General features: G+C 43.2%; 2 protein-coding genes across 2 annotated transcripts in view; both read right to left on the bottom strand.

Annotated features, from left to right (window-relative positions):
- Positions 1–9369, bottom strand: part of arnt (aryl hydrocarbon receptor nuclear translocator) — a 12788-nt gene extending 3419 nt beyond the window's left edge. The window contains exons 1-19 of the mRNA XM_031853066.1: positions 8958–9369; positions 8217–8310; positions 8022–8075; positions 7864–7911; positions 6785–6998; positions 5660–5873; positions 5409–5511; positions 5250–5315; positions 5011–5096; positions 4759–4835; positions 4217–4351; positions 4040–4114; positions 3530–3681; positions 3165–3287; positions 2643–2727; positions 1420–1607; positions 649–838; positions 286–460; positions 42–201 (exon numbers count right to left, since the gene is read on the bottom strand). Coding sequence (XP_031708926.1) covers positions 42–201; positions 286–460; positions 649–838; positions 1420–1607; positions 2643–2727; positions 3165–3287; positions 3530–3681; positions 4040–4114; positions 4217–4351; positions 4759–4835; positions 5011–5096; positions 5250–5315; positions 5409–5511; positions 5660–5873; positions 6785–6998; positions 7864–7911; positions 8022–8075; positions 8217–8310; positions 8958–8994 — 2276 coding nt within the window. The 5' untranslated portion in view covers positions 8995–9369. The remainder of the gene's footprint in view (positions 1–41; positions 202–285; positions 461–648; positions 839–1419; positions 1608–2642; positions 2728–3164; positions 3288–3529; positions 3682–4039; positions 4115–4216; positions 4352–4758; positions 4836–5010; positions 5097–5249; positions 5316–5408; positions 5512–5659; positions 5874–6784; positions 6999–7863; positions 7912–8021; positions 8076–8216; positions 8311–8957) is intronic.
- A 796-nt stretch (positions 9370–10165) lies between these two features.
- cers2b (ceramide synthase 2b) lies at positions 10166–23257 on the bottom strand. The gene is made up of 11 exons (XM_031853124.1): positions 22742–23257; positions 17600–17773; positions 16927–17044; positions 16712–16830; positions 14850–14907; positions 14565–14615; positions 14202–14294; positions 13559–13687; positions 13102–13208; positions 12826–12979; positions 10166–12115 (listed from the first exon to the last, which is right to left on the bottom strand). The coding sequence occupies exons 2-11, from the start codon at positions 17770–17772 to the stop codon at positions 11966–11968; spliced, it is 1152 nt and encodes a 383-aa protein (XP_031708984.1). The 5' UTR covers position 17773; positions 22742–23257; the 3' UTR covers positions 10166–11965.
- Positions 23258–25063: the final 1806 nt, after the last annotated feature.

The following is a 25063-nucleotide window of genomic DNA, read 5'->3' as shown; positions in this document are numbered from 1 at the left end:
AGAGAGAGAGAGAGAGAGAGAGAGAGAGAGAGAGAGAGAGAGAGAGACTTGTTTCACTCACAGGAAAAATGTCTTGCTGGTTGCCCTGAGCATGAGGGTGCTGCTCCGCATTACTCTGAGAGTGCTGCTGGCCTTGCCACTGGGGCCACACTGCTGCCTCGGCTGCTCGAGAGGGGAACTGCTGGCCGGACCGAGAGCCATCTGGGATGAAGCACAGCGGGGTGAGATGATGCACCGGTATAAACACAAGAGACACAGGTTCACAGATATATGCACAGAACCTACCGTAACCATTGCCGTTGAGGCTGGCATGTGCAGTGATGGGCGGGTAGTTTGCATTGTTCGTCGGGGTGGGAGCGGCACCGGTTGGCATCTGGCCAAAAGAGTTGGAGGAGCCACCGCCAAATCCTCCCATGGGCGCAAACTGCGGAGACATGGTCTTTGCAGCTTGGGGAGCCACCTGCTGGTTAGAATCGGAAGAGTGACTCCGTTTACTGACATCGTACATCGTTGGGGGTCAAAAGGTAAATAAGTGATGATCAATAACTGGGATGGACTCTTAAAAGTATCGTTGTATAAATGATCATTTCTGAATGAAGATTGACTAACAAAAGGCAAAACAAAGTCCGATAAGGAATGTTGGCGTACCTGGTTATTAAATTGTGGTCGGACTCCAGCTGCAGCTCCAGGCCATCCTCCTGCTGGTCCTCCATGAAGGGGGGTGCCAGTGCTGGGGGGGGGGACTGACTGCGGGGCTCCATTCTGACGAGACATCTGAGCCAGCATCTGCCCTGCTGAGTGGGCTGGCGGTGCCATCTGTGGAGTCATGTTGACTGGCCTGCAGACAAAAGTGAAGAGAGTGCGAGCTCGGTTACCTGGCTGTCAAAAACCACTTATTATGGAAAAAAAAAAAACACTGTGAATTAAAGAAATCATATTCAAAGTCAGCATAGCATTGAGTATATACTTGAAAGGATACTTTTAGGAAACATTCTGAAGGGACCATCATCATTGTGAGGCAGCATCTGCAGCCACTTAACACACATGGGAGAAGCCTTTATTCTCTTAAACCCTTCATGTGGCAGACTCACATTTGAGGGAACTGGGGGATTTTCCCCATCTGCTGCTGTTGCACACAAACTAATATCATACAAAGTGCCTCTAATAGCTCTGCTCCAATAGGCAAAACCTGTGGACATGCAAACCAGTTGGTAGGTTACATAAATGTGTCAATTCACTCACGCTCACTGCAGCAAGGAGCCGCTGTGGCTGTCCATATAGTAGAGTAGAGAACTATCCCATTACTAGATTTTATTTAATAAGCTTTAATAATATAACCTAATTAATTAAGTATAGCCTGCAGGTTTAAGATGTAACCACATGTACAGACATGTATACACACTGAAGACCTATTCCCACCTGTATGCATCATTGGAACGCCCAGCAGCGAAGCTATTGGCTGGAGGGTAGATCTGTGCGGTGGGAGTGGAGGTAGAGGGCAGGCCCTTGGTCTGATCTGGGCCTTGGAAAAGGGACGGGTAGAGCTCTGGCTTCTCGAGGCTCTTGCTGTGGTCGGGCCCAACCGCCGTCACTGGTTGCACCGGCATCTGAGGACCACCAAAAATAATAAATCAGTCAGGGGGCACACTTTGTCATTTCTGTAATTAATCTAAATGGCATTCACAACAGATGGAGGAGGCTGAAATCATGAAAGCAGGTGACATAACTCCCAACCTCAAAATAGTTTGCATAGTTGTTTGTAGCCTAAAACCACAGATCTGCCTTTACAATATAAACTAAATATCCTAACAGGGTAGACACAAGAAACGTACGACATAAAGTAAACATTAAGTGCTCTGACGTCGGCAATTGGTTGAGTTGCATGTGCTCCTATTAGCAACCACTAATGGCACAGTTCCACAGCAGTTTAACTGACATTTTGCTACATCCACCATTTTGTCAGATGTGTGCCCGAGGCAAATATTAACACCCATCTATTATTTACTCCCCATACGACCTTGTTGTACCGTCATCTGTAGGTACTGTAGCTATTTAGTGATGGTTGTCATATGAGATATTAGTGTGCATACAAAGGAGTGAGAGAGCTCCAAGAATGCTTAATATCTGTCTTTTATAGCACAGGTTAGACAAAACTCTTGTGTGTATCTTTTGGGATTTTGCATTTTTCGAAAACTTTTCCAGGCCTGGAAAACAGTTTTTGAAGTCCAAGACTTTTCCAGGTTTTTCCCCCGACTGTACGAGCCCTGTGTGTTGCTCAAAGGCGAGCCTACTGAATAGGTTTGCACCTAAATGAATAGTGAAGGTAAAAGAAGAGTTTAAGTCAAGATCGTGATCAAATGTGGCACTTTAAGTCATGAACCTGCAAACGAATCCAATTGATTTTTGATGGGAATACTTCCAGGCTTAAAATCTACTCCGATAAAGTACTACAGAAAAAAATGTTAAATTTAATTGAAGCATGAACAACAGGCGGTCATGATAATGGGTCTCTCTCAACTTAGCAAATAATCAACATCCTGCCACAAAAAGGCCCGAGCAAAGGACAACGGACCCAAGAGAAACAGGGCGTAATCAATGCTTCAATCAAACTGGACATGTACTGTACATTCATGCGGCCTAACCTGCGAGAGGGCGATTGGTCCGGCCTCATAGAGACCGTCTCTGGCTCCGCCTCCCTCCAGCTCGGCCTGCTGCTGCTGCAACTGCCTGTAAAAGGGAAACACAGAGGGAAGGTCTAAAATAGCCTCATTTCCATCTCCATGCCCATCCACCGTTGAGTGAGACGCCAAAAAACACCTGCTGACAAAACAGCACTCAACCCGCCACCGGCCACCATGGCAACATAAACGAGAAGAGAAGAGGAGAGGAAGACAGAGACAGGAAAGGTCTGTTATACAACTACATACTGCTAACATGCTACACTACCCGTGTTAAGAGTCCAGATTCACTACTCACTATTAGACATGCTCCTTTTTTAGAAAACAGCACTATTGTTCTAAATTCTACAGACAAACACAGTGGAGAGAAGAATCACCCAGAGCAGTAGATGAAACTAAAACAGGACGGCAGTGTAGTCTCCCATGAAGAAGCAGCCCCTGTTCTCCCATGCAGGGGGAGGATAGTCAGGCCAGGCCTGGTCTCACCTGGCAGCCACCTGCCCAGGGCTGAGCATTACAGGAGGGCAGTTTGGACTGCTCTGACCCAGGGAGAGGGGCAGCGAACCCACTGGGGAGGAGATGGGTGGGAGGGGGTCCTGAGTTGAGTTTCTACTGCCCCACAATCAGAGATGGGTGCAGAGGAGAGGTGTAGGGAGAGAGTGATCAGTGGGTTGTGGTAAGGGGCGTAAGAAGAAGTGGGGATGGAAGGTGCGAGGTTAGCATTCAGACACGGGGGATCTTTCACAACAGTCACATTTCAAAACGTCAATGCTTTCATTATGTACTGTGTTTGATTGTGTAATCCTGTTACATAATCAGCGGTATTGGTCAAATCTGCACGTGTGACTCACTTGACGTTGACATTGGTACAGATGATATACTCGATCTCCTCTGAAAACGGGTTCTGGAAGGTGAAGGAGCTGGTTCTCATCCAGATCCATTCTCTCGATTTGGAGCGAAACCGAAACATCACCGACAAGACCTGACCCTTCAGCTTCACCACCTGTGGGCACAAATCCAGCACGACAAACAGTCACAATCTGGTGTTTTCATAACCAATGCACACAAGACACAGAGGTATAGGGAGATATCAGGGTACACGGGTAATTGGAGTCTTTAGTGAGAGGGAGCCGTTTTCTTTCCAGCATGAATGTGTCCGTACCAATAGTACATTTTTTATCTGTGGAAAGTGGCTGATTGAGACTTGGAGGCCACTTCGCTCAGTTTTAGTCTGAAATTTAATTAATTTATTCGGTCTACAGGGTCGCTATAGGTAGTAATCTTTTCTTTCATTCTTGTGAGTGCATGTAAACTCATTAATGTGATCGTACAGTATAGTGCACATATTCAGATCGTCCCACCTGTTGGAAGCTGTCTCTCAGTAAGCCCTGGTCTTCAGGGTAGGCGAAATCAAGAATATTCTTCCCCAATAATTCCTGCAACACACAGCACATAATAAAACCACCGTTAGCTCAGGAGACAGTAACGACAGCCTCTGGCACAAAAGGTTGTTAAGAGGAGTCAGGAGAGCGTCTTACCTGTGGCTGGTAGCCGACAGCGGCCATGCAGCGGTGGTCTACGAAGGTGAACATGCCCTGACAGTTATGGCGTGAGATGAACTCCACTGGAACACTAATACTGTTGACGTCCGTGTCACCTGGGCAACACGTTACCTAAAGGGAAGAAAAATAACATTTATTTATATTCTTATATATTGAATTTAATTTGAGTACTTGAGCATGAATATTATGGATGTTTTACAACCAACTGCTTGTAAAAAGGATTTCAAAACACTGTAACAGTGCAAACGCCATAATCCCCTTCAGATAAGAGCAGAAGATATTGCCTCGTGGTAGAAGCATTTCCAAAGGAATACTTTTTTTTCCACCAACCAGTAAAAGGTCATTTTTTTCTTAGATTGTTGATATAAGGATCAAATATTACTGCAGTTTGTTGGAAATATAAATTTGCAGTGAATTACATTACATGATCAGATTAAAATGATTTTTTTCATTGCATCGACTTGCTTCAGCGTAAAAGCCACATGTGCATATCTCTACACGCGAGGCATCCATCATACCTGTAATCGCCCGATTGCAACCAGACAGTAGCGACTCCCCTGAGTGTTGTCCGACTCATCGTCTGTTAATGACACTCCTAAAACACACAAAAAAAATAAATGTGTTAACATGCGGCCACAAAGAATAACTCACAAAAAGGATTTATCAGATTTAGCATAATTTACAGGGTTTAGTCATCTTAAACAGACACAACATAATTAACAGATAGCTATATACAGTATGGCTGACCCTAGTACAAGGACTAATCTCACCTGAAGGGGGCCAGGACTTGATGTATCCGGTACAGTGGACCACTACATACTGGGGCTCTCCTTCCTTGGCTGTACCCAAACCATTCCTGAGATGAAGGAAGAAATCATAATATATACTTAAATGAATCAGTCCATGTGCATTTTATTGCTACTGGGCTGCTCCAGGTTTGTCTATTTCTGCACAGTAATCACAACTCCGTTTAAAAAAAGAAAAAGAAAAACCGTTTGGTTGTGGTCACCTGTTTCTATTCCTCAGGAAGTTCAGTCGGTTCATGGACAAAGGTTCCACGGGACAAGAGCCACACCTGCAAATATACACAACATGGACAAGTTATGCATCTGGATACACGTCAATATCAATGATGAACTGGATTAACTAACAGCAGTAGAAGTCACACCTCATTCTACAGATGAATGATCGACGGGCTCCCAAACTCATTCTGGACGACGACTGCTGGCCTTCTTTCTTCACTGTTCCTGTTTTCAAGTCCAACATCCTACCTTTTAGGGGAAACAGAGAGCAGACTCAATCAAGGGTGTGATGATTGATCACGTGCAAACATTTTGCCTCTTGACGAAGACACTTTGGGAATTAATAACAACAAATCTACTACTGTCTGCAGATTTAGTGTCTGCCATTGCTGTGTACCCGTGTTGTTGTTCTCGGCGGTAGAGAGCTGCTCTCGGAGCTTTTCTGTGTCATCCGGGTGGAGCTGATCATACAGGGAGGAGCCGAGCCATTCAGACTGTGCCTGGTTGAGGACAGGTGTCAGGGAGTCAGAGACGTAAACAATGCGGCCAGTCTCGCATGACACCACGAACAGGAAGCCGTCGGCTGCCTCCAGAATGAGGTGCTTCAGTTCCTATAGACAGATGGCAGCAAAGAACAGGCCGAGCAGTGCGGATGAGAGACCGTCATGGAGCATGAATCTAAAGTCTGTGTTTATCCTATTTTTGTGATGAAAAAAAAAGGAGAATACACAAATCCCTATATATAAATACCTCCAGCTGCTTATTGTGTATGTCTACTGCCTACCCTGTTCATACTCTGTTCTGAGAGAGAGACACACTGTTCTTACTATTTATATCTAGTGTATTCTTACCCCTTACTGTTCAACCCACATTTACAGTCTCCACAAAACGCTGTACATCACTCTGCACCCAACTGCTTTTTGCACTTCTGTGTCTCAGTACCTATACTCTGTGCAATGACAATTAAGTTAAATTCAATCTAAACTAATTTATGCATTATGGTCCTTGTAATAGCCGTCTTCACTGTTGACCCGGGGACGGTATATAAAAGACATGACCCCAGTGGCGTCATTTCAGGCACCAAAGGCTCATTTACAGTAATTGCATATTTACAAAATTTGTTTTTTTAAACAACGTACAAGTTGACCAATGGCCTAGAAGAAAGGCTGGTGGAGTGTGGTGAAAGAAATATCAGTTTTAACATTACACAACTAGATTACATCAGCATTGTCAAAGACAGTCAGTAAAAGTAGTGACTGCCCTTCAGCTACTCTGTGAGAAAACTAACTTGCAGGCTTAAACAGTGCTACCGTCACTCCTCTTCCACTCCATTTCCATTAAACTCAGGTTTCATGAGAAAAACATTGTGACTGTGAGACTTTGCTGACTTCTACACAACTGGCTTCTCCAAAATTGTTGCCTTCTCTGAACATGCCGTTAACCAGTTTTAAGATTTCCCTTGAGGGGGACAAAAGTGTACCTCACACCTCGATTTCTATATTTCTCTCTCAATTGCTCATACCTGGTCAGTGAGAAAGGAAGGTTTGTACGACCCATCCGAGTTGGTATTGCCACTTCCCCTTAGAGACTTCATATGGGACACGGCCATTCGCAGGATAGTTAGTTTGTCAGGCTTCCTTGCTAGTGCACTGCAGGTGGGCACCATGTCGGACAATTCTGTGATGTAGGCAGTCATCTTGTTCCGCCTTCGCCTTTCAATCTCACTGTGGTTCTCCCTGAGGCGAGGAAACGACGACGGGAGGCAGAGGTGGACAGGATAGGAGGGATTGAGATGGGGGAAACAGATGGGCCGGTGGACAACATGGGGTAGAGTTTAGAGTTAATGCTGCAATGTAAGTATGCCAACCGGCAAAAAGAGGTGAGAATGAGAGAAGGTGAGAGAAATAATGGTGGCGCAAAACTATAAATCAATTATCTGTAAAAAAAATGAAAGCAAGAGTCTGGTCTTTCAAGCCCAGTTGGTGACAAAAGAGAGCAAGTGCAGAGAGAGAAAGACCACTTATATGTCCTGAGAGGGGGAAAGAAAAGACAGAGAGGACAGTTGCTCAAGAGGAAGGGATTACCGAAGTAAAAAAAGTCCCTGAGTCACACACAGCGTAGCAGTTAGTGACATAAATCAGTGGTGGGCTGAAAAAGACAAGAAGCTGCCTGGGGTAAAGAAGCAGAACATTCTGACAGGCACAAAAACAGACACATAGAGCGGCGAAACACACCGGTAATTTATGTGCTGTTAAAATAACAATGCGCTGGGGTCCCACCCGGACAAGATAGTATTTGAACAGAGCATTCAAATATTGATATGGATACCAGCAGGAGAGGGAGCCTTCTACAGTGGTACAGGCCACACCTGGCTTGTTTTTCCTTATCTGCAAAACTTTGATCTTCTCCCAAAAGCCTGGAAATAAAACCAACCCACTAAAACACAGGCCCAGAAATCACTACCAAATTAAAAAAAGGAAGTGTAGGAGTAAAAAAAAAAATTGAAAAGCAGAGGGAGTGCAGTGTGGAGGAAGTTGTTGTATAAGAATGTTGCTCCCATACAACCCCCTTCACACACACACTCTTAATTTGTCCTCCTACCTGGCAAAGCGCTCTTTGTCATTGCCACTTCCCATTTCATCGTCACACCTGAGGAAAACAAGAAAACATTGCTCGCTATCGCAGCAGCCCAGACAATCCAAAAACACTTGATATACCTCAACTTGCTTTATAACAGAACAATCTGAGACAAAATTAACCTGAACAACTTGTTTCCTTCATCGTCGTCATCATCATCATCATCAAAGTCTGGCCTGTGATAAGGAAAAGAGAAACACATGTCAAACAAATATTCTCACAAGAATGTGTCAAAAACAAAACTAAACCAGTCAGCAAATACACATACCCAAATATGAAATATCACCACACAAGTTGCCACTACCACACACACTTACGCAGCTCTTCTTTTGTTGGTCCCTTTTGGTACAACAGCCCCGACACCTCCTTGGGTCCCACTTGCCCCCAGACCCAGATCTGGGTCTGATAACTCTATTAATAACACAGAGGCACAGAGAGACGAAATGAAGCAGGGGTGACAGTTGATTTCCTATTGCGCCTCAAGCACTGAAAAAGAAACTAAACCCCTGACAGGAGCCCATAACACAGACGACAAATTTACATTACCGTTACCGCACGCAGCTGACATTGGGTTTATTTTGCAGCCAGTGTATTCAACATTAAGTTAGCTCCACGTCAACTATTCGTAGGTCGTATTTGTAGATCGTAGAGAGCAAAGACAACCACGACGCGAAGCTAATGTTAAAGCTAAATGTAGCATAACGTTACAGACACATTACCCAACAACAAAAACACATGAACAGAGCTAACCTAGCGCAGCTCGGTAGTCAGCAAACATGTTTTTTGTTCCTTAACTTATTTGGCCTTTTAAGAGTATCACAACAGAGTTATTTTGATAGTCAGCTAGTAGCTACTGTAGCTGGCTAGCAAGCTAACACTTATGCAGCTAGCCTTGCTGTAGCATTAGGTTAGCTACTAAGCTAACTGAGCTGATGCTGTCACGCTATCTTTAGGAAAGTGTCCGCTTTAGCTCTGCGTAAAGAAAACGCCCATAACTCATCAACACTTGCACAACACTATGCATCTAAATCATTGCGGTGACTTTTATTGCACCTTACCTGGGTTTGAAGAGGACATGTCTGTCTGGAATAACATAAACAAACAACTTCGGCTGCGGAAAAAAAGAATCCCCCAAACCCCTCGCCCCTCCCCCTTGCTAGCTGGGTAAAGGCTAACAAGTTCCTAGCCGATTTCCTCACGTATCCGCCTTTACTTTGTGTTACAACCGCCCGAAATCATGACTAGAACTGTCCCAGGATGACCCGAGAGGATTTATAACACGGACCAAAGTAACGGTTTAACTCCTCCAATTCCTCTTTTTCTTGTGTTTTTTCGGTTTAAATCCCCCTTTCTATTCAAGATGGCGCTTCAGGCTAGCGGAGCAGAAGCTGTCTAGTTTTCTCTTCTCCTTTCTATTGGATGTCACGCAAGCCAGATACAAATGACGTCACATGTTGGGAAATCCGTGTTTAGCTCCGCCCCTCTGACAGCGGAGGGACGTGCAGGTCTGTAAAGTAAACACATCCCCAGACTAGATCCAACTCGAGTAGTGTACTGAAGAACCATTTTAAAGTTTATATGCGTATTTCAATTGACTTAATACTCCTCTATTTCAGAGGGAACTATTCCACTTCCTACTTCACTTTCAATACAAAGGGCTTTTGAATGATTGAGCTTGTCGCTTATATACTATATTGTTACTTTAAGGAAAATATATTCAAAGTATCAAAAGTTTTACTGTGCAGTTACCTCTTTCAAAGTGTTATATCATGGGGCCATATGCAGTGTAAACTGATGCATTCATGTGTAAGCAGCATGTCATGTGGAGAGGATTTAAACTACTTTATATACTACTAATCTACAACATTGCTTCATATTTTATTCGCTCATTATATTTGTTTTGTATGAAAAATAGTATTCGCTAGCAACTCCAGCTATCGAATAAGGCAGTGGAGTAAAAAGGTCAATATTTCGAGTGAAAGTAGAAAGTCGCAGGAAATGGAAGTATTCCAGTAAAGCACAGCTCTCTCAAAATTGTACTTGAGAACGGCAATTGAGTAGATGTACTGGGTTTTCATTTGAAGTACAAGTACATAAGTAATTTACAATGTGAGAGGTCTGATTATATGTTGTATTCTCTTCAGAGTGAACACATTAATACGCTTTAACAGGAGGACTTTGTTCATGCTGCTGTCCTTACAATCTGTAAAAAATTATGATGTATTTTAACATTATGCCAGATGGACTTTCAAAGGACAAAATCCTGTTTAATGTTCTAATGTTTTATTTACTGGAAGTTTGAAACTTAAAATATTTACCGTTTGTGATGTTTGCAGACTTAATGGTTCAAAGGTGCTTTCATTGTGATTCGTCTTTGCTTTTATTATTAATAACAATACTTTGACAAAATAAGAAAAAAATAACACTGTAATTAGGACACAGCAGTTTCTTCTGTATCTCCGGGGAAGAGAGGTTGCTGGTTGGTCTGGGTTAGTAAAAAAACAACGTGGTGGTGGAATGAGGGTGAGTTTGAAAGGAAGGTAATCTATAAGGAAGCGGAGTGAGCGATGGATGAGACAGTGGAGGGAGGACATACTATCTGTGATGTGAGGTGGAGACAGGAAAGAAAACGAGCGGCAGGAGAGAGAGCTTCCCATACTTTACGGATAAGGCACTTCACATACAAACAACTTCAAAGCATAACAACAAAACAGCAACATTCATTTCTGGAATCCTCACAAGTCTCAAACACTAAACTGCTAGAAAATTATTTCAACATCTTTTACCCCCTGAACATCGAATAACAACACCTGTAAAACCAGTTTCATAGACACAATCATACCTAAAATCATTCAGTTAGATCTACAATTAAAATTCTAACCCAGGTTAACAAACATAACCCAGGCTACAAGGCAGTGAATTGAGGAAATCTGGCCCCCATTTGTAAAATCTGAACGCAACCCACCGCCGCAATGATTTTATTGAGAGTCATCGGTTTACAGCGGGCGGCAGCATCAGCATGATTCCCGACTCAACCGGATCAAACCGCTATAGCCAAACCAGAGAGGAAAAACATTCAACTCCGTCAAAAACTAGCAGGAAGCTGAGATTTATATTGCAGTGTTTGTGCTCAGCACTCGTTTCTGGGTGTTTCTGACGGCTCCAACAGAAAAGAACTGAGAATGACAACCTTTGCAGGTCAGATATCTCTTCTGGAAGAAGGAGTTTTACAATAAAGAGCTATGCTGGCTTAAGAATAGAACATCGATTAAAACAAGAAAGCAAGATGTTCTTTATGTTTATAGACGGAAATGACACTAAATTTACTCCTTAAACCTTAAAAGGCAGACATTTTTTTAAATGGCAGAGGCCGCGCTGGAGAGCAGAGGCATGTAGTCCCGCTGTTCGCTATTCCAGTATATCAGAGACACTGTATGTTTGTGCAAAGACGGTGCAATAGCTGAACACTTACGTAATTGCATAGACAGAAAAATTAGGGAATTAAATGCCCTGTTGTCTCAATTTCACTCTCTTTTGTTCTTCTATTAGAAAACAAAAAAGATGCAACAAAATAAAGCAACACCAGATTAAAGCAGAAAGCTTTTTTTTTCTTTTTAAATGGCATTTTAACAGCCATTAGCTGGCTCTAAGGCACACAGAACAAGGAAAGCTAAGAAGAAGCACCATCACCCCCTCCTCTGTCCATTTTCTGCCCTATCTCTATGAAACATTTGGACTGACATCACAAACTGACAACGACACATTTTCTTTTCATGACAAAGCTAAACAGCCTTGCCACTTAATGTAGTGTGTATCATCTGCCGGACCGCTGCGCCCTCTAAGGGACGAATGACTGTGTGCGAGTGTGTTTTTGTGTTGTGCAAAAAGTAACAGTGTCAAATTTCCTCAGGATACCTGCTGTTCTTGGCTTTCGGGGAATGGCTTCCCCCCCCCGCTAACCCACAATCCTTTTCTACTTTCTCTCTCTTTTCATCCCTCCCTCCTGCTCCCCCACCGAGGGATATGAGTCCTTCTCGCGTTTGTTCGTCCTGACACTTGTTTGCTTTCACTCTGTCTTGCTGTGGTTGTTGTTGTGGACCGTGTGACCGTTCTGCACCGGCCCATTTTTCTTCATGTCCTTTTTATCCTCCTCTCCCTCCCCCTCTTCTGACTCATCCGTTTCATCTTTGTCACTTCTTTCATCGTCCACTTTTTCCTGAAAAACAAACAAACAAACAAACTGTGTCAAACTTTGTCAGAACAAACTCAACTCATCCAGTTGTTTATAAATGTGTGTGTGTGTGTGTCTTGTTGTACACAAAAGATCCATAAAAAGACATGGATTTTAATATTCCTATATCTCTTCCATGGCTTGAATGAAATACATTGTTATGTTTTATGTATTTATAGTTTTTATGTGTCATATTATATCTTGTGGGTCCAGGCTGGATGATGAGGATGTAAGCACAGAGTCCATTGCTTTCAATTAACTGCTATTAGCATAAAACACCCAAATCTCAAACAAAACTGTGAGTGGTTGAGTTGCATTGTGGATAATGTAGGCATCAAAATTTTGGACAAGTAAGACAGATGTGTGGAATAAAAAAGCTGAGATCTCTGCTTCTGCGATTTTTATCCTTTTTAAAAAAAAAACGATGCAACAGGAGTGCAAGGCTTTGACTGCGAGTTCATTTTAACTTCTTTTGGTATTTCAAATGTTTCAGCTTCAGCTTTTCAGTACGGAGTACATGTCATTTTCTTATTTTCCTTTTCGAGTATTTTATTTCATCTGGTTTATCTTTATTTACTGTCTAATTGTCTCTTAATAAATGCTGTATGATGAAGATGTGAGCTTTGAAATTTCAGAGACTAAATGGATGGAAAACAGAATATTGAACTTTGCATTAGATTTCTTTGTTTGCTTACATTGTGGGTGAGGAAGCGGATTGCTATGCGTATAATGAGCACAGCCCAAAAGATATGAAGACACTGCAGAGTCATCAAAAGTCCGTTGAAGAAGTAGTAGCCAAAGAAGGGTTCATAGATGGTCACTGGGTAAACCCAAGTACAGTAAATAATCCTGCAATAGAGAGAGAGGATTAAGGACAAGGTCACTTAAATAACAAACAGGTGCATATCACAATAATATGCTGAAACAATTGTTTAAAACATGTGTGTGTGTGTGTGTGTGTGTGTGTGTACCAGAAGGGGAAGATGACCAGCCGAGTGATGATGAAGATTGCAGCAAATACAATGAAGATGTAGTTACAGGCATTTCTCCACCCAGCGTAGTTGAACATCTTTGCAGACTGTCAGAGGGAGAAAGAAAGGAAAAGTGTTTAATCAGTCAGCTGCAGATAAATATATAATTTGTTTGTTTGAAGAATGAAAATGGTCGTCGGTTTACGAAAGAAGAACTAAAGTGTAGTTTCCTCCACAAGGTGGCAATGTGTCATCAGTGTGTCCGAGTTCGTCTCAGTTGAAGTTTCATTGCACTCAGTGAATCAAGTGTGAACTAAACTTGCAGCATGTTGCAGCATAGTAGGTATAAATGACATCAACATAACATATGATGTGGGGATAATTATTCATACTGGCCCCATTCACATGTTTGCTTGTGTGCTAAACAAAATACTATGAGTGTATGAATGGCGTTTACCTCCAGGAAGTAATCGGAGGAGTCGTGAACCAGCATGATGAGAGTTCCAGCACGGATGTAGTTAACGCACCAGGAGAAGCTGATGAGGAGGATGGTAGCCACATGGTGGACTATCTGCTCCTTGAAGTCCTAAAGAGAAGGCACAAGGAGACATGGTTGTTATGCTGAAACAAGGGAAATGTTGGGAATATATATTTATGTCTCACATGTTTTAAGTGTATGTGTGTGTGTGTGTGTGTGAAGTGTTAAACTCTGCTTAAGAGGCATCTATGTTAGACTAATCTGTTGAAGGAACACATTGTGCCTCTTTTGCAAGATTTTCTCCCACTGGGCTGACTGACCCTGGCTGAGCAAAGTCCAAACACTCACACACTGACATACAAACACACGTGTAACAACAGTCTAATGTCCAGCCAGGTGTCAAACTGATCAGATAGTAAGAACATAGTGTCCTCTGACATACAGTATGATGCAATAACCACATTAAAGTGGTTATTAAACACAAACTTCTGTTTGTAGAGATTCTATTTGTTTTCCATTAACAGTTATTGCTGTGTATCTTTTCCTTCTGTTACCGTTAAAGTGTTGTTGTTTTATACCAACCAGAACTAAGGAGAAGAGATGAATAAATGAATGCACTCACTTTGCGTTTGACATCAGAAGCCACACTGAACAGCAGAGAGCTGTAGAAACCCAGCTCAATCATATAGTACCAATACTGAGATGGCAGGAGAGTCTGAAGGAGAGGAAACAGCGTTACGGTCAATATCAATACACCAATTTGAGCACAAATATATTGGGAACTAGCCATTATCATCACTATTACTGATTGATCTTATCTTTATTCTCTTGATCAATTCATTAATAGTTTGGTCTATAATAATGTCAGAAAACAGTGAAAGATGTCCATTATAAGAATTAAAGAATTGCATCCTACAACCTGGAAATGAGTTAGCATTGTTGCACTCAGATACTGGTGCGTTCAGTGTACATCCCAGAAACTTACCAGCACAGGGAAACCTTGCCACATCTCCTTCACGTCATACAGCCAAGGTTTCTGGAAGGAGAGATGCGATTTGAATGTATTTATATCTACTAACTCAGCACGGCAATGAGTCAGCGCCGCTCCTCTAAAAGTGCGGGAGGTGAGGTTATCACAGCAAAAAAAAAAAAAAAAGACAGACTACTGTGGAAACTGTCATATTACGATGGCCGGGCAGGTGACGAATGAGCACGTGAACATAAAAAGGCGAGAAGAGGAGGGGGTCAAGGTTAACGTGGCAGTACTCACATCGATGAGGGAGGCCAGGCCAGCAATGAAAGCAAGAAGGTAAAAGGTAAATCTCCAACTGCAAGAGAACACACACACATACAAACAAACGTTCTACTCAGTCAATGGGGAGAGGACAATAGACACATTTTCTACCAGCAGACTTGTAAACACATCACGAACAGACAGTCCCAAACACTCAAGAATGCCAGAATCGAAATGCCAAGCTGAATGAACAGCCCAGAAAAATGTGAACGGCACTGAGAATGTCAAATCAGGACACACACACACACACACACACACACACACACACACACACACACACACACACACACACACACACACACACACACACACACACACACACACACACACACACAGCCAAACACGTGACACAGACTGTTTCCTCCCTGTGAATCCGGTAACAGAGACAGGAAGGGGGTCATTCCCACTACACAGCAGTGGAGACAAACAGTACACAAGAATAGGAAAGTGAACATGAGAAGAAGAGACACTGAGAGTGTAAATGATACACTGGTGGGAAAAGTAAGGGAGAGTAACAGAACGCCTGTTGTGTGCACACAAACAACAGATTGATTCAGAGGAGAAACGTCATACCAAGTACAGGAAGAGACACACCAAAACACACCAAAACAAAGACGCAGTCGAGAACATCAATCTGCAATCACACACACATATACAGCAGAGACATACACACTGCAGACAGATTCGTCTTCTTGCAGATTAAAGAGTCACTTCACCAAAATTACAACAAAAAAACTTTTGTTTTAGTCATGGGTTAAATTTGTAAAGGTTTTATGTTTTTTTAAGTCTGTGCCCATATGTACACAGTGACATCACACCTTTTCATGTCCAGTATGTACAGGAGGAATGATTACAGCAAGCTTATATGGGCCTTTATGGGCACCTGACTTGTTTTAAGATAGACTTGGAAAAAAATGCAAACAAATCCTTTGAAATGTTAAAGTGCGAAGAAAACATTTCCAAGCTAATGAGCATCTACTGTAGAAAATCATGTGATATGTTCAAACGCTCCAGAACAGCTATTAATGGAGATGAATTTTTGGTAAACTGCTGTTTCCAAAGTCAAGAATGACTTTTTCAGGGACTATTCCTTTAGTTCCAGTGAAAAGTGCTCACAACAAGACCGTGTCTTCTTGTAATTTGGGTGAACTGACCCTTGTCGACACACATTAATAACGACCATGACAATTAAGCGAATGGTTACAACAGTGACGTCACTAGAAAGAAGTTCTACATTGAGCACAACACATGGGGTGTAATAATGCATGAACAAGTCTTCTATGAAAGTGTTTGTCGACATGCACTGCCTGTCAGTCCTAGTGATGCTAACAGTGTGATGCTGCTATCTGTTGCTGTTTATGGCCCTCTCTTAGATATGGTTATCTGTAGTACTGCTTGTATATTCTAAGTGTCATCTGTTACCGCGGTGTGAATCCTGCCAGCTGACCCTAGCTAGTTTCATTAGCCTCGTATCATCAGGTGATCATGCTGTTGGTTTAACTCAGTTAACGCTCACACATGAACATGACCAACAGTGGTGACAGAGCCCCTGTTGCCGAGGCCCTGTGCTAATGAGTGTGAGTGAAGGGATTTGTGTGTGTGTGTGTGTGTGTTTGTGTGTGTGAGATAAGTCGGGGCTACAGGCATGGTAGCAGCGGAGTGGCATTGTAATGAGTGCATGTTAAAAATAGAGGGCTACTTTTGCCCTCAGAAATGTGCTCATATAGCCAGAGGAACGCAAGGGTTAGCAGCTGTTTCAACCTGCTCCATAACTCTATAGACATATGTGCATATATATGTTTAAGTGTGCGTGTGTGTGTGCGTATGCGCGTGCTTACCTGGCCTCTCGAAACTTTTTGAGCAAACTCGGCCTGTCCTGGTTCCGTCGTCTCCTGAACCATCGCTGCACTTGTCTTCCTGAATGGCCGGTCTGCTTGCAAAGACTTGCTATTGAAGTCTGAGAACAGCACAAAGAGATCCGATTGAAGTATTCAATTTCCTGACCGAACACACAGCCCACTCCTCTGTCTTTTTAAAGTGTTCGGACACGTACCTGTGTGGGGTTTTTGGTAATGTTACAGTAGTAGGAATCCAGTGTGGGGTTGTGAGGGACTCTGAGCCGCACCGTCTCTTTCACCCCGAGCAGAGAAGCCAGGGGTGTAGCCACCGTCCTGCAGTCACAAAAAGGTTGGAAAGATTAAAAGGAGATGAAATGCAGAGAATTTAAAGACAGTAACAATACATTTTATTTGTATAGCGCTTTAAAGGGTACTCAAAGACGCTCACAGTACAGGGTGCAATCACAGAAACTCTTTTAATTTGTGAGGAATTAATTCAAATTTGAGGGAAACAAAGCATATAGACATAAAGATAATTTGAATCATTAGAGGTTAGGATGATGAGAGGTAAGTGTTTATACTGACAAGTTAAATAAATAAGTACTATAAAAAACAATACGAGTCACTTGAATGAACGGAGCTTTACTTGTTCTAGAGAAGGGCACAGCATTAGGAACATTAAATATTAGCAGAGATAAAAGTAACAGATGAACATAATAAAATAAAATAAAATAAAATAATTAGAGGTCAGCACAATGGGCAGACTGAAGGAGAAAGAAGAGGAGGAGAAGACAGCCATCAAAGGAAAAAGACAAGAGACTGGACTGAACATGTTTTGAATCAATAATCAAAGACTTCGATGAGGGGCGCAGATATTCAGTGACTGACCTTTCAAAGACCTGACGGATAATGAGGAATATAAGGGCGATGGGCAGCGCCACCCACAAGTCGTGGGCTTTGGCGTACACTCGTCCATCCTGGTCCTCCAGGTCAGCCCAGCCCAGGCCCTCTGGAAACCACAGCCGCTCCTGCCAGAACCACTCGCTCAGCCCCAACAGCATCCTGCAACACGGGACACACAAAGAGTCAGCACCAGCTCTACGGGTTTATCAGGTGGTAAAGATAAAGGCTCAAGACCCAAGATACACAAGTTCTAGAGGCAGAACCCACACCCTGACAAATACGGTTCCACCTAAAATCTGAATCCACAAGACATCTGTGACTGGGAATGTTTGCTACCATGCCATTAAGAGAATTAGATGATGGCACCAATGTTTCCCTCTCACTGGAATACCGCCTGTAGTTTTTTACCTAATGCATATAACAGAGCACAAGCAGCATGCTGGGAGCTCAGTGGAGGAGGAGAAATCAGACCAACAACTGAGCCTCGTGCTTTCAACATCAGCACTTTCCTGAACTGTTGACAGCAGCTGCGAATGTTGTCTTTATATACAGAGAGTACGGAGATGAATGACATTATTCTGCTGCTAAGTTCAGGGAGTGGCAGAGAAAGAGAGTAAAAAAAGGGGGGGGGGGGGGAGAACTAGCAGCTGAGAGATGTGAGTCATGATTCATCCACACATCTCTGGAGTCCCCTTGCAGATCTACAGTAACTCCCCTTCCATCCGATGCAGCTGTATTGTGTGGAAGGGGAGTTCCAAAGCCCTGTAAGCGCTTCACTTCCAGTCCCATCCCCACCCTGCTGCTCCCCACCAGTAATCAAGAAGGATTCCCTCTTTGAGCCATGTGTAATGATCCCTCACCCCAACCACTCCCTCGACTTTATCTTCAAAACATGCAGCTGAAATTAGACTCGGATATGAAGGTTTGGGTTAGGTTCGCCTGAAGAGAAGCAGTGTGGTTAAAGACTAAAGTCCTTTCCTTTCTGAAGATTAGGGCTGCAACACTGCAATCATTTACATGATCAAATAATCTACTCATTAGTTCCTTGATTCAGAGTTTGTTCAACAAAATGTCAAAAGATAGAAGAACTTGTTAATTCATATTTCCCAGATTCCAGAGGTGATTTCTTCACATTGACTTTCTTCTGACCAACAGACTAAAACCCCCAAGTATTCAGTTTACTATCAAAACTAAGAAAACAGCAAATAGTCGTGTTTAAAAAGCTAAACCAGAGTATAGTGACTTCATTGATTGTATAGAATTGTTTTTTTGGGGTTTGGCGATAGACGTATCAAGATATCACCTAATCACTTCAACTTTACAGAAGTTGCAAAATGTTCACACATCTTTGTCTACCATCCATGAGACAATGTCACACATGTGTGTTGGTTATTAGTCATGGCCGCCGTTTCCTGTTGCAACAGCATGGCTGGCCGAGCCCTCTCTCCCTCTCACCTCCCTCTCTCTCTCTCTCTCTCTCTCGCTCTCTCCCCTCAGCCCAGGTGTTGGTGGATAGGAAGGGTGACACATTATTCCTAGTTATTTTGCCAACTCTTCCACTTCAGTAGCACTGCGCCTCACTCCTCCTGGTGTGTCCCGACAGATCTTGTGCTCTGCTGAACAGCTTGTTTGTGTGCATGTTTGGCTTCATGAGGAGCAGCGTGGTCCAACCAAAAACAGATCACCGAATGAGCTTCTGAGCACACACTCCGTTGACTTATCTGTGTATTAAATGATTCCCCTTAATAACAACCGACTATAAACTGCTCGCAAGTGTAATCGTGCTAAACATGCACAGACGTCCGAAAATAAACAATCACAGTGGAAAACTTCTTTATATTTTGTATTGCTGCCGTGCGGAAGCGATTTAGGATTTGGTAGAATATTTTAGGGTTTCTAGTTGAGATCATCCAGTGAATGCAGCATGTTAAGGCTCTTTCCCCTCACAGCTTTCCTAACAACATATTCCATTGGCCCACTGGATCATATGACCAGACTCTGACCATTTCAAAGGTCCAATAAAAATAAAGGATGGCTCTGTCAGAGGGAGGGAGAAAGGAAGTTTTCTCACTGTCTCCTCTCTCTTATCCTTACTGTGAATATACATTACGAGGATTTAATGATTGTAAACACAGAACTGAACTTCAGGCTGGCAGAGTAAAGCTCCAGATGTTACTGATGTGTTGAAGTAAAGGTACCAGGCCTCAGAGAAAAAACCTAAACAGAGCCGACAGGATCATGGTACAGAGTCCAGGAATATTTAAATAATGTAAACACACCGCCACTATACCAAGGGAGCGCTTCACCTTTCACTTTGCATGGATTAATAACTTTTTATGGAGTTCTAAAGTAACCGAGCACTTTGTTTATCTGAATGATAGGAGACTGAGTCGACAAGAGGAACATAAGTCAAGAGACAGCAGCAGTGAGTCACTCAAAACACATCTATTTAAATGTGGCATAGCTACCCATTTACTCACATCCATCCATACTTAAGCTGTTCACTCACTGCTGACTCACTCAAACCACAATCTTTTTAAAATGATGGACCACTTGGACAGTGTACACTTGAGAGCTCAAAGCTGATCTCAGAACCTCAAGCGTGAAAGTTTGATAAGTCAGAGACGTCACGTCGACTACATGCTGATATCACAACAGGTCCTAAGACTAAAGAGTCAAAATGAGGCTGAGTCAGTCAGATAAATAAGCAGCATATTAGCACCAGTATAACATGATTTTAAATGATATAAACATATTGGACTGATGATGGCATAACACATTTCACTGATGAATCTGACTGTTTTGTAAATTGACTCAGATATTATAATAAAATGAGGTAATGGGCCACCTTTCCTAACAGAGCGGATACACTACACACTTGGGGGCGATCGTGGCTCACTGGCTTAAGAGGGTTGTCTGGGTTCGATCCTCGACTGGGACGTGTCACGTGTCCCTGAGCAAGACACTAAACCCCCGGCTCCCCGGGCGCCTGTCATTGGCAGCCCACTGCTCCCTATATACAAGGATGGGTCAAATGCAGAAGTCAAATTTTGTGTATGTGTATATGTATATGACAATAAAAAGGGTTTCTATCTTAAAGCATTTAATTAGTATGTGATTTGGTGTCGCGTGATTAAAATGATGAGTCAATCAATGAATTGACAAAAGAAATTCAGCTATTTTGTTTCAGTCGTCTTTTAATTAATAATTAAAAATATTTCCAGCTTCTCAGGAGTGAATATTTCATGATTTCTCTGTCACACATGAAATATATTTAACTGAATATATTTGGCTATGGACTGTTTGTTAAATATATGGGAGATTCTACAATGGATGCTTTTTCAGTATTTTCTTATATTTTATGGACCAAACAATAAATTGAGAAAATACATGGCTGACTAATTGATAATGAGAGTAGTTGCTACTTGCAGCCAAGGGCTGTGTCACTGTACATGTACTGCTGTACATGTAATTTCAGCACTGAGAGTAAAATGAGTAGAGTAAAAACATCAATATCAGTTCAACTGTAGATCACAGTAAATATTAAGTATGTCAACCTTCTAAACTTTCATTTCTTGTGGTCCAACATGCAACCTCAGTTTACACATGACAGTACAAACTATGAAATCCTGAATGCACACATTGTGAGATGAAATGTCTGTTCATGCGCTCTGCTCACCGTTAATCAGCTTTAACTCGGGTCATGCATTTGGACATTTTCAGGTTGAGTCAGACACATTCCTCTGGATCTCGGTTTGACCAAAAACAGCACGGTAATTTGTACTATAGTGCAAGATACAGCGGTTACGCAAACACAGAGATTGCAGGAAATGATATAATGAAAGTGGGAGAAAATGTCAAATCATCATCAAAAGCAGACAGCCAGTCTGTGGTCTGATGTGTTACAGAAAGAGATCACAAGAACATCAACTTCAATACATTCGACACTGATCTGTGACCCTCATGAATTATTAATGTGGAGATTAAATCGGTCAGCAGACTGATTTGAATAGGCCTGTTCGGGAGGTGTAAAGGAAATATTCTCCTAGATCCTGACTGGATTCAGCCCTTTGAGTAAGTACAGTTACCTCTCCCAGAGCAATTAGACGGCCCCTGGGTATATGTGAGGCTATTCTTTCCGTAGAGGCTCTGAATGCTAATGATTCCCGTCTTCAACTGAATTACTGATGAGTCAGCGAAAAGAGCTGAAGAAGCAGATGTAATCATTGACCAGAGATAGTTGGTTATTTTCTGTCCAGATTAGGGAGAGATAAACCAAAATCGAAAGCCTATAAAAGATATTCTCAAGGTTTTGTGGCGCCAACATAATGTTTGAGCTGGATGCTTCCATCAATAAGAGGGTTAGATTTGCATTCATTTGAATATGAACGAGTGCTCATGGTGATATAGACAAATCTCATCTGGTTTAACAAAACAACACTATTCCCATCAGAAGTCTAAACCTACCATATCTCAATTTAAGATAATCTTACTCTCATACAATCTCATATATATCACTGTGGTGTTCACACTAGCCTACATGTAGCTATTCGATAAGGGAGACGTTAGAGGAAGAGCTAAGTGAAGACCACAATGGTAGGAGGGGGTCCCAAACTCAAACAAATCACAGTCATTAAAGCATAAACAGATACCATGTAAAAAGGTCTCCACGTGCTATGACCCGGAGCACTTCTGTCTGTAAACTCGTGGTGTTGTATCACCGGCCTGTAGTTATGCAGCGTATGTTACAGTGACCTGTTACAGTGATAATGTGACATAATCTGCTGCTAGTTAGCAAACTTTAAAAACCGACCCAACACTGGGCCACGCGCCAGGCTTCCCCCTGTGTCTTCATTAGGTCCTCATATTATACAACCGCGGTCAATGGTTATTAACTTACTTTCATATCGTTACGACAATACCACCCCCCAACATTAATGTGTTTTTTTGCCGTTAAAAAACCCACAGGGGCCCGTTTGTTGTGTTTAATTAACAGATTCCTAGATGAATGCGTAATGACGTCTGAGCGAAGTAAAAGGATGCGGCGCGTGCGCCCACCGTTAACGCAAAGATACACGAATAACGTCGACTTTCCGTACATGAAAGTGAAACGGTTACGTTACTTACTTTGGTGTGTTTTCCTCGTAGTGAAGCGTGAAATGCGGCTTGCGGTTAAAAAAAAAAAAAATACGTTTGTATTTTTCACACAAAGTCGTCCAGGTCCCTCCTAGCTAGCTAACTAGCTAGAAACCTAACGGTCCTGTTTCCCAACCGGTAGGATCCGAGTTTAGCATCCGCTCAGATTTTTACACCTTTACATGGCGTACAAAGTTTGTTTTTCCTCCCAATAAAGACACTGATGAGGGGGTAAAAACAGAAAAGTGTCTCCACATGGGACAATGTGTGAGATACTGCAATGCGACCCCAAATTTCTCCCCCCCACCACCCACAACAGATGTTCAGTCTATTTCCCCTTTTCGTCTTCTCCCCAGCAAATGTCTCCCCGTCTTGTGTGTTCCTGGGAGTCGGGCCGGGCGGAGGTGGAGGAGGACGCGCCAGCACGAGAACGGAGCGAGAGGAGCAGACAGAGGGAGGAGTGAGAGGATAAGGGAGAGGGAGGGACAAAGATGACGTCCGAGCACATGAGAGCAGTTGGCTGATACATCCATGGCTGACACACACAAAACACACATCCGCATTTTGTTTCCGCACGGAGAAAAGTTTAATAAATGAGAATGAGAGTTACTTGTTGGCAGAGCCCTGTGGCCAACACCTACATTTGTAATGAAACGTTTACGTCACCTCAAATTATCTCCTGTCTGGAGAACAGTTTGAGTGAGTAAATAAAAAGGTTATTATTCAAACAATATGTACTCAATCTTTAAAAAAACAAGTGCCTTTAAACTTTTTAAACAAACAAACAAAAGCAATTCCAAATGTTTGCCTTTCAGGGCAGTGCAATGTTTGCACTTCGGCCACAGTGGAGTACGTCTACCATGCTATCCTTGTGACCCATCCATGAACTATACAAAAAGCTTGTGAGGGGTGACATGTCGACCTGCTGTACAGAATGACTTTCAAGGTCTGACTAACCTAGCGCCTGTAAAACAGCTCAGCCCAGATACTTACTGTTTGAACATTTGCTGCGGATTCACATGGACAAAGTCAGTGAGGTGAGATGCCCCTCGTGTGAAGGTGAGGTGCCCCTCATAGGAGGTGAGAGGCCCCTCGTATGAAGGTGAGATGCCCCTCGTGTGAAGGTGAGATGCCCCTCACGTGAAGGTGAGATGCCCCTCGTATGAAGGTGAGATGCCCCTCGTGTGAAGGTGAGATGCCCCTCATGTGAAGGTGAGGTGCCCCTCAGGTTAAGGTGAGATGCCCCTCAGGTGAAGTTGAGGTGCCCGTCAGGTGAAGGTGAGATGCCCCTCACGTGAAGGCGAGATGCCCCTCAGGTGAAGGCGAGATGCCCCTCAGGTGAAGGCGAGATGCCCCTCACGTGAAGGCGAGATGCCCCTCACGTGAAGGTGAGGTGCCCCTCATGTGAAGGTGAGGTGCCCCTTATAGGAGGTGAGAGGCCCCTCATATGAAGGTGAGATGCCCCTCGTATGAAGGTGAGATGCCCCTCACGTGAAGGTGAGGTGCCCCTCATGTGAAGGTGAGGTGCCCCTCATGTGAAGGTGAGGTGCCCCTCATAGGAGGTGAGAGGCCCCTCATATGAAGGTGAGATGCCCCTCGTATGAAGGTGAGATGCCCCTCGTGTGAAGGTGAGATGCCCCTCGTGTGAAGGTGAGATGCCCCTCACGTGAAGGTGAGATGCACCTCGTGTGAAGGTGAGATGCCCCTCGTGTGAAGGTGAGATGCCCCTCGTGTGAAGGTGAGATGCCCCTCACGTGAAGGTGAGATGCCCCTCACATGAAGGTGAGATGCCCCTCGTATGAAGGCGAGATGCCCCTCGTGTGAAGGTGAGATGCCCCTCCTGTGAAGGTGAGGTGCCCCTCAGGTTAAGGTGAGATGCCCCTCATGTGAAGTTGAGGTGCCCGTCAGGTGAAGGTGAGATGCCCCTCACGTGAAGGTGAGATGCCCCTCATATGAAGGTGACCTATAGGCTACATCATTGATTCTCAAGGTCTGGGTTGTAGTTCACCAGCGGGTCATGAGTGATTCTAAATGACTCAGGGAGCCAATGAGCCAAGAAAAAAGACTTTGGGTAAACCGTGGCACTCAAACCACTACGGCTGACGCCACAATTATGACCCAACCTCTGTGGTTTGTGAGAGCGTCCATTGTAATAGACAACTTAAAGAAACCTTTACTTTATATTCTAGGCACAGTCGTAGTAAGCCCCTGTATTTTATATACTATATATTAAAACTTCTGAGTTTATACAAGTTATGCATAGTTAATTTCATGATAGCCAACTCTGTTTACAATTCTTGTAGTTTCCTGCCA

Source organism: Anarrhichthys ocellatus, unplaced genomic scaffold (genome assembly GCF_004355925.1).
Source record: "Anarrhichthys ocellatus isolate YVR2014 unplaced genomic scaffold, GSC_Weel_1.0 scaffold13, whole genome shotgun sequence".
In the NCBI taxonomy this organism is placed as follows: Eukaryota; Metazoa; Chordata; class Actinopteri; order Perciformes; family Anarhichadidae; genus Anarrhichthys; species Anarrhichthys ocellatus.
This window is presented reverse-complemented; position numbering and strand designations above follow the sequence as displayed.

Coding starts and splice junctions, on each gene's coding strand:
- cers2b (XM_031853124.1), bottom strand. CDS start 17,772: ATGCTGTTGGGGCTGAGCGAGTGGTTCTGGCAGGAGCGGCTGTGGTTT. Junction 14,908..16,711: donor AAAAAGTTTCGAGAGGCCAG/GTAAGCACGCGC, acceptor GTTCTCTTGCAG/TTGGAGATTTACCTTTTACC. Junction 12,116..12,825: donor TCCGCTTCCTCACCCACAAT/GTAAGCAAACAA, acceptor TTTGTTTTTCAG/GAAAAAGTGGACGATGAAAG.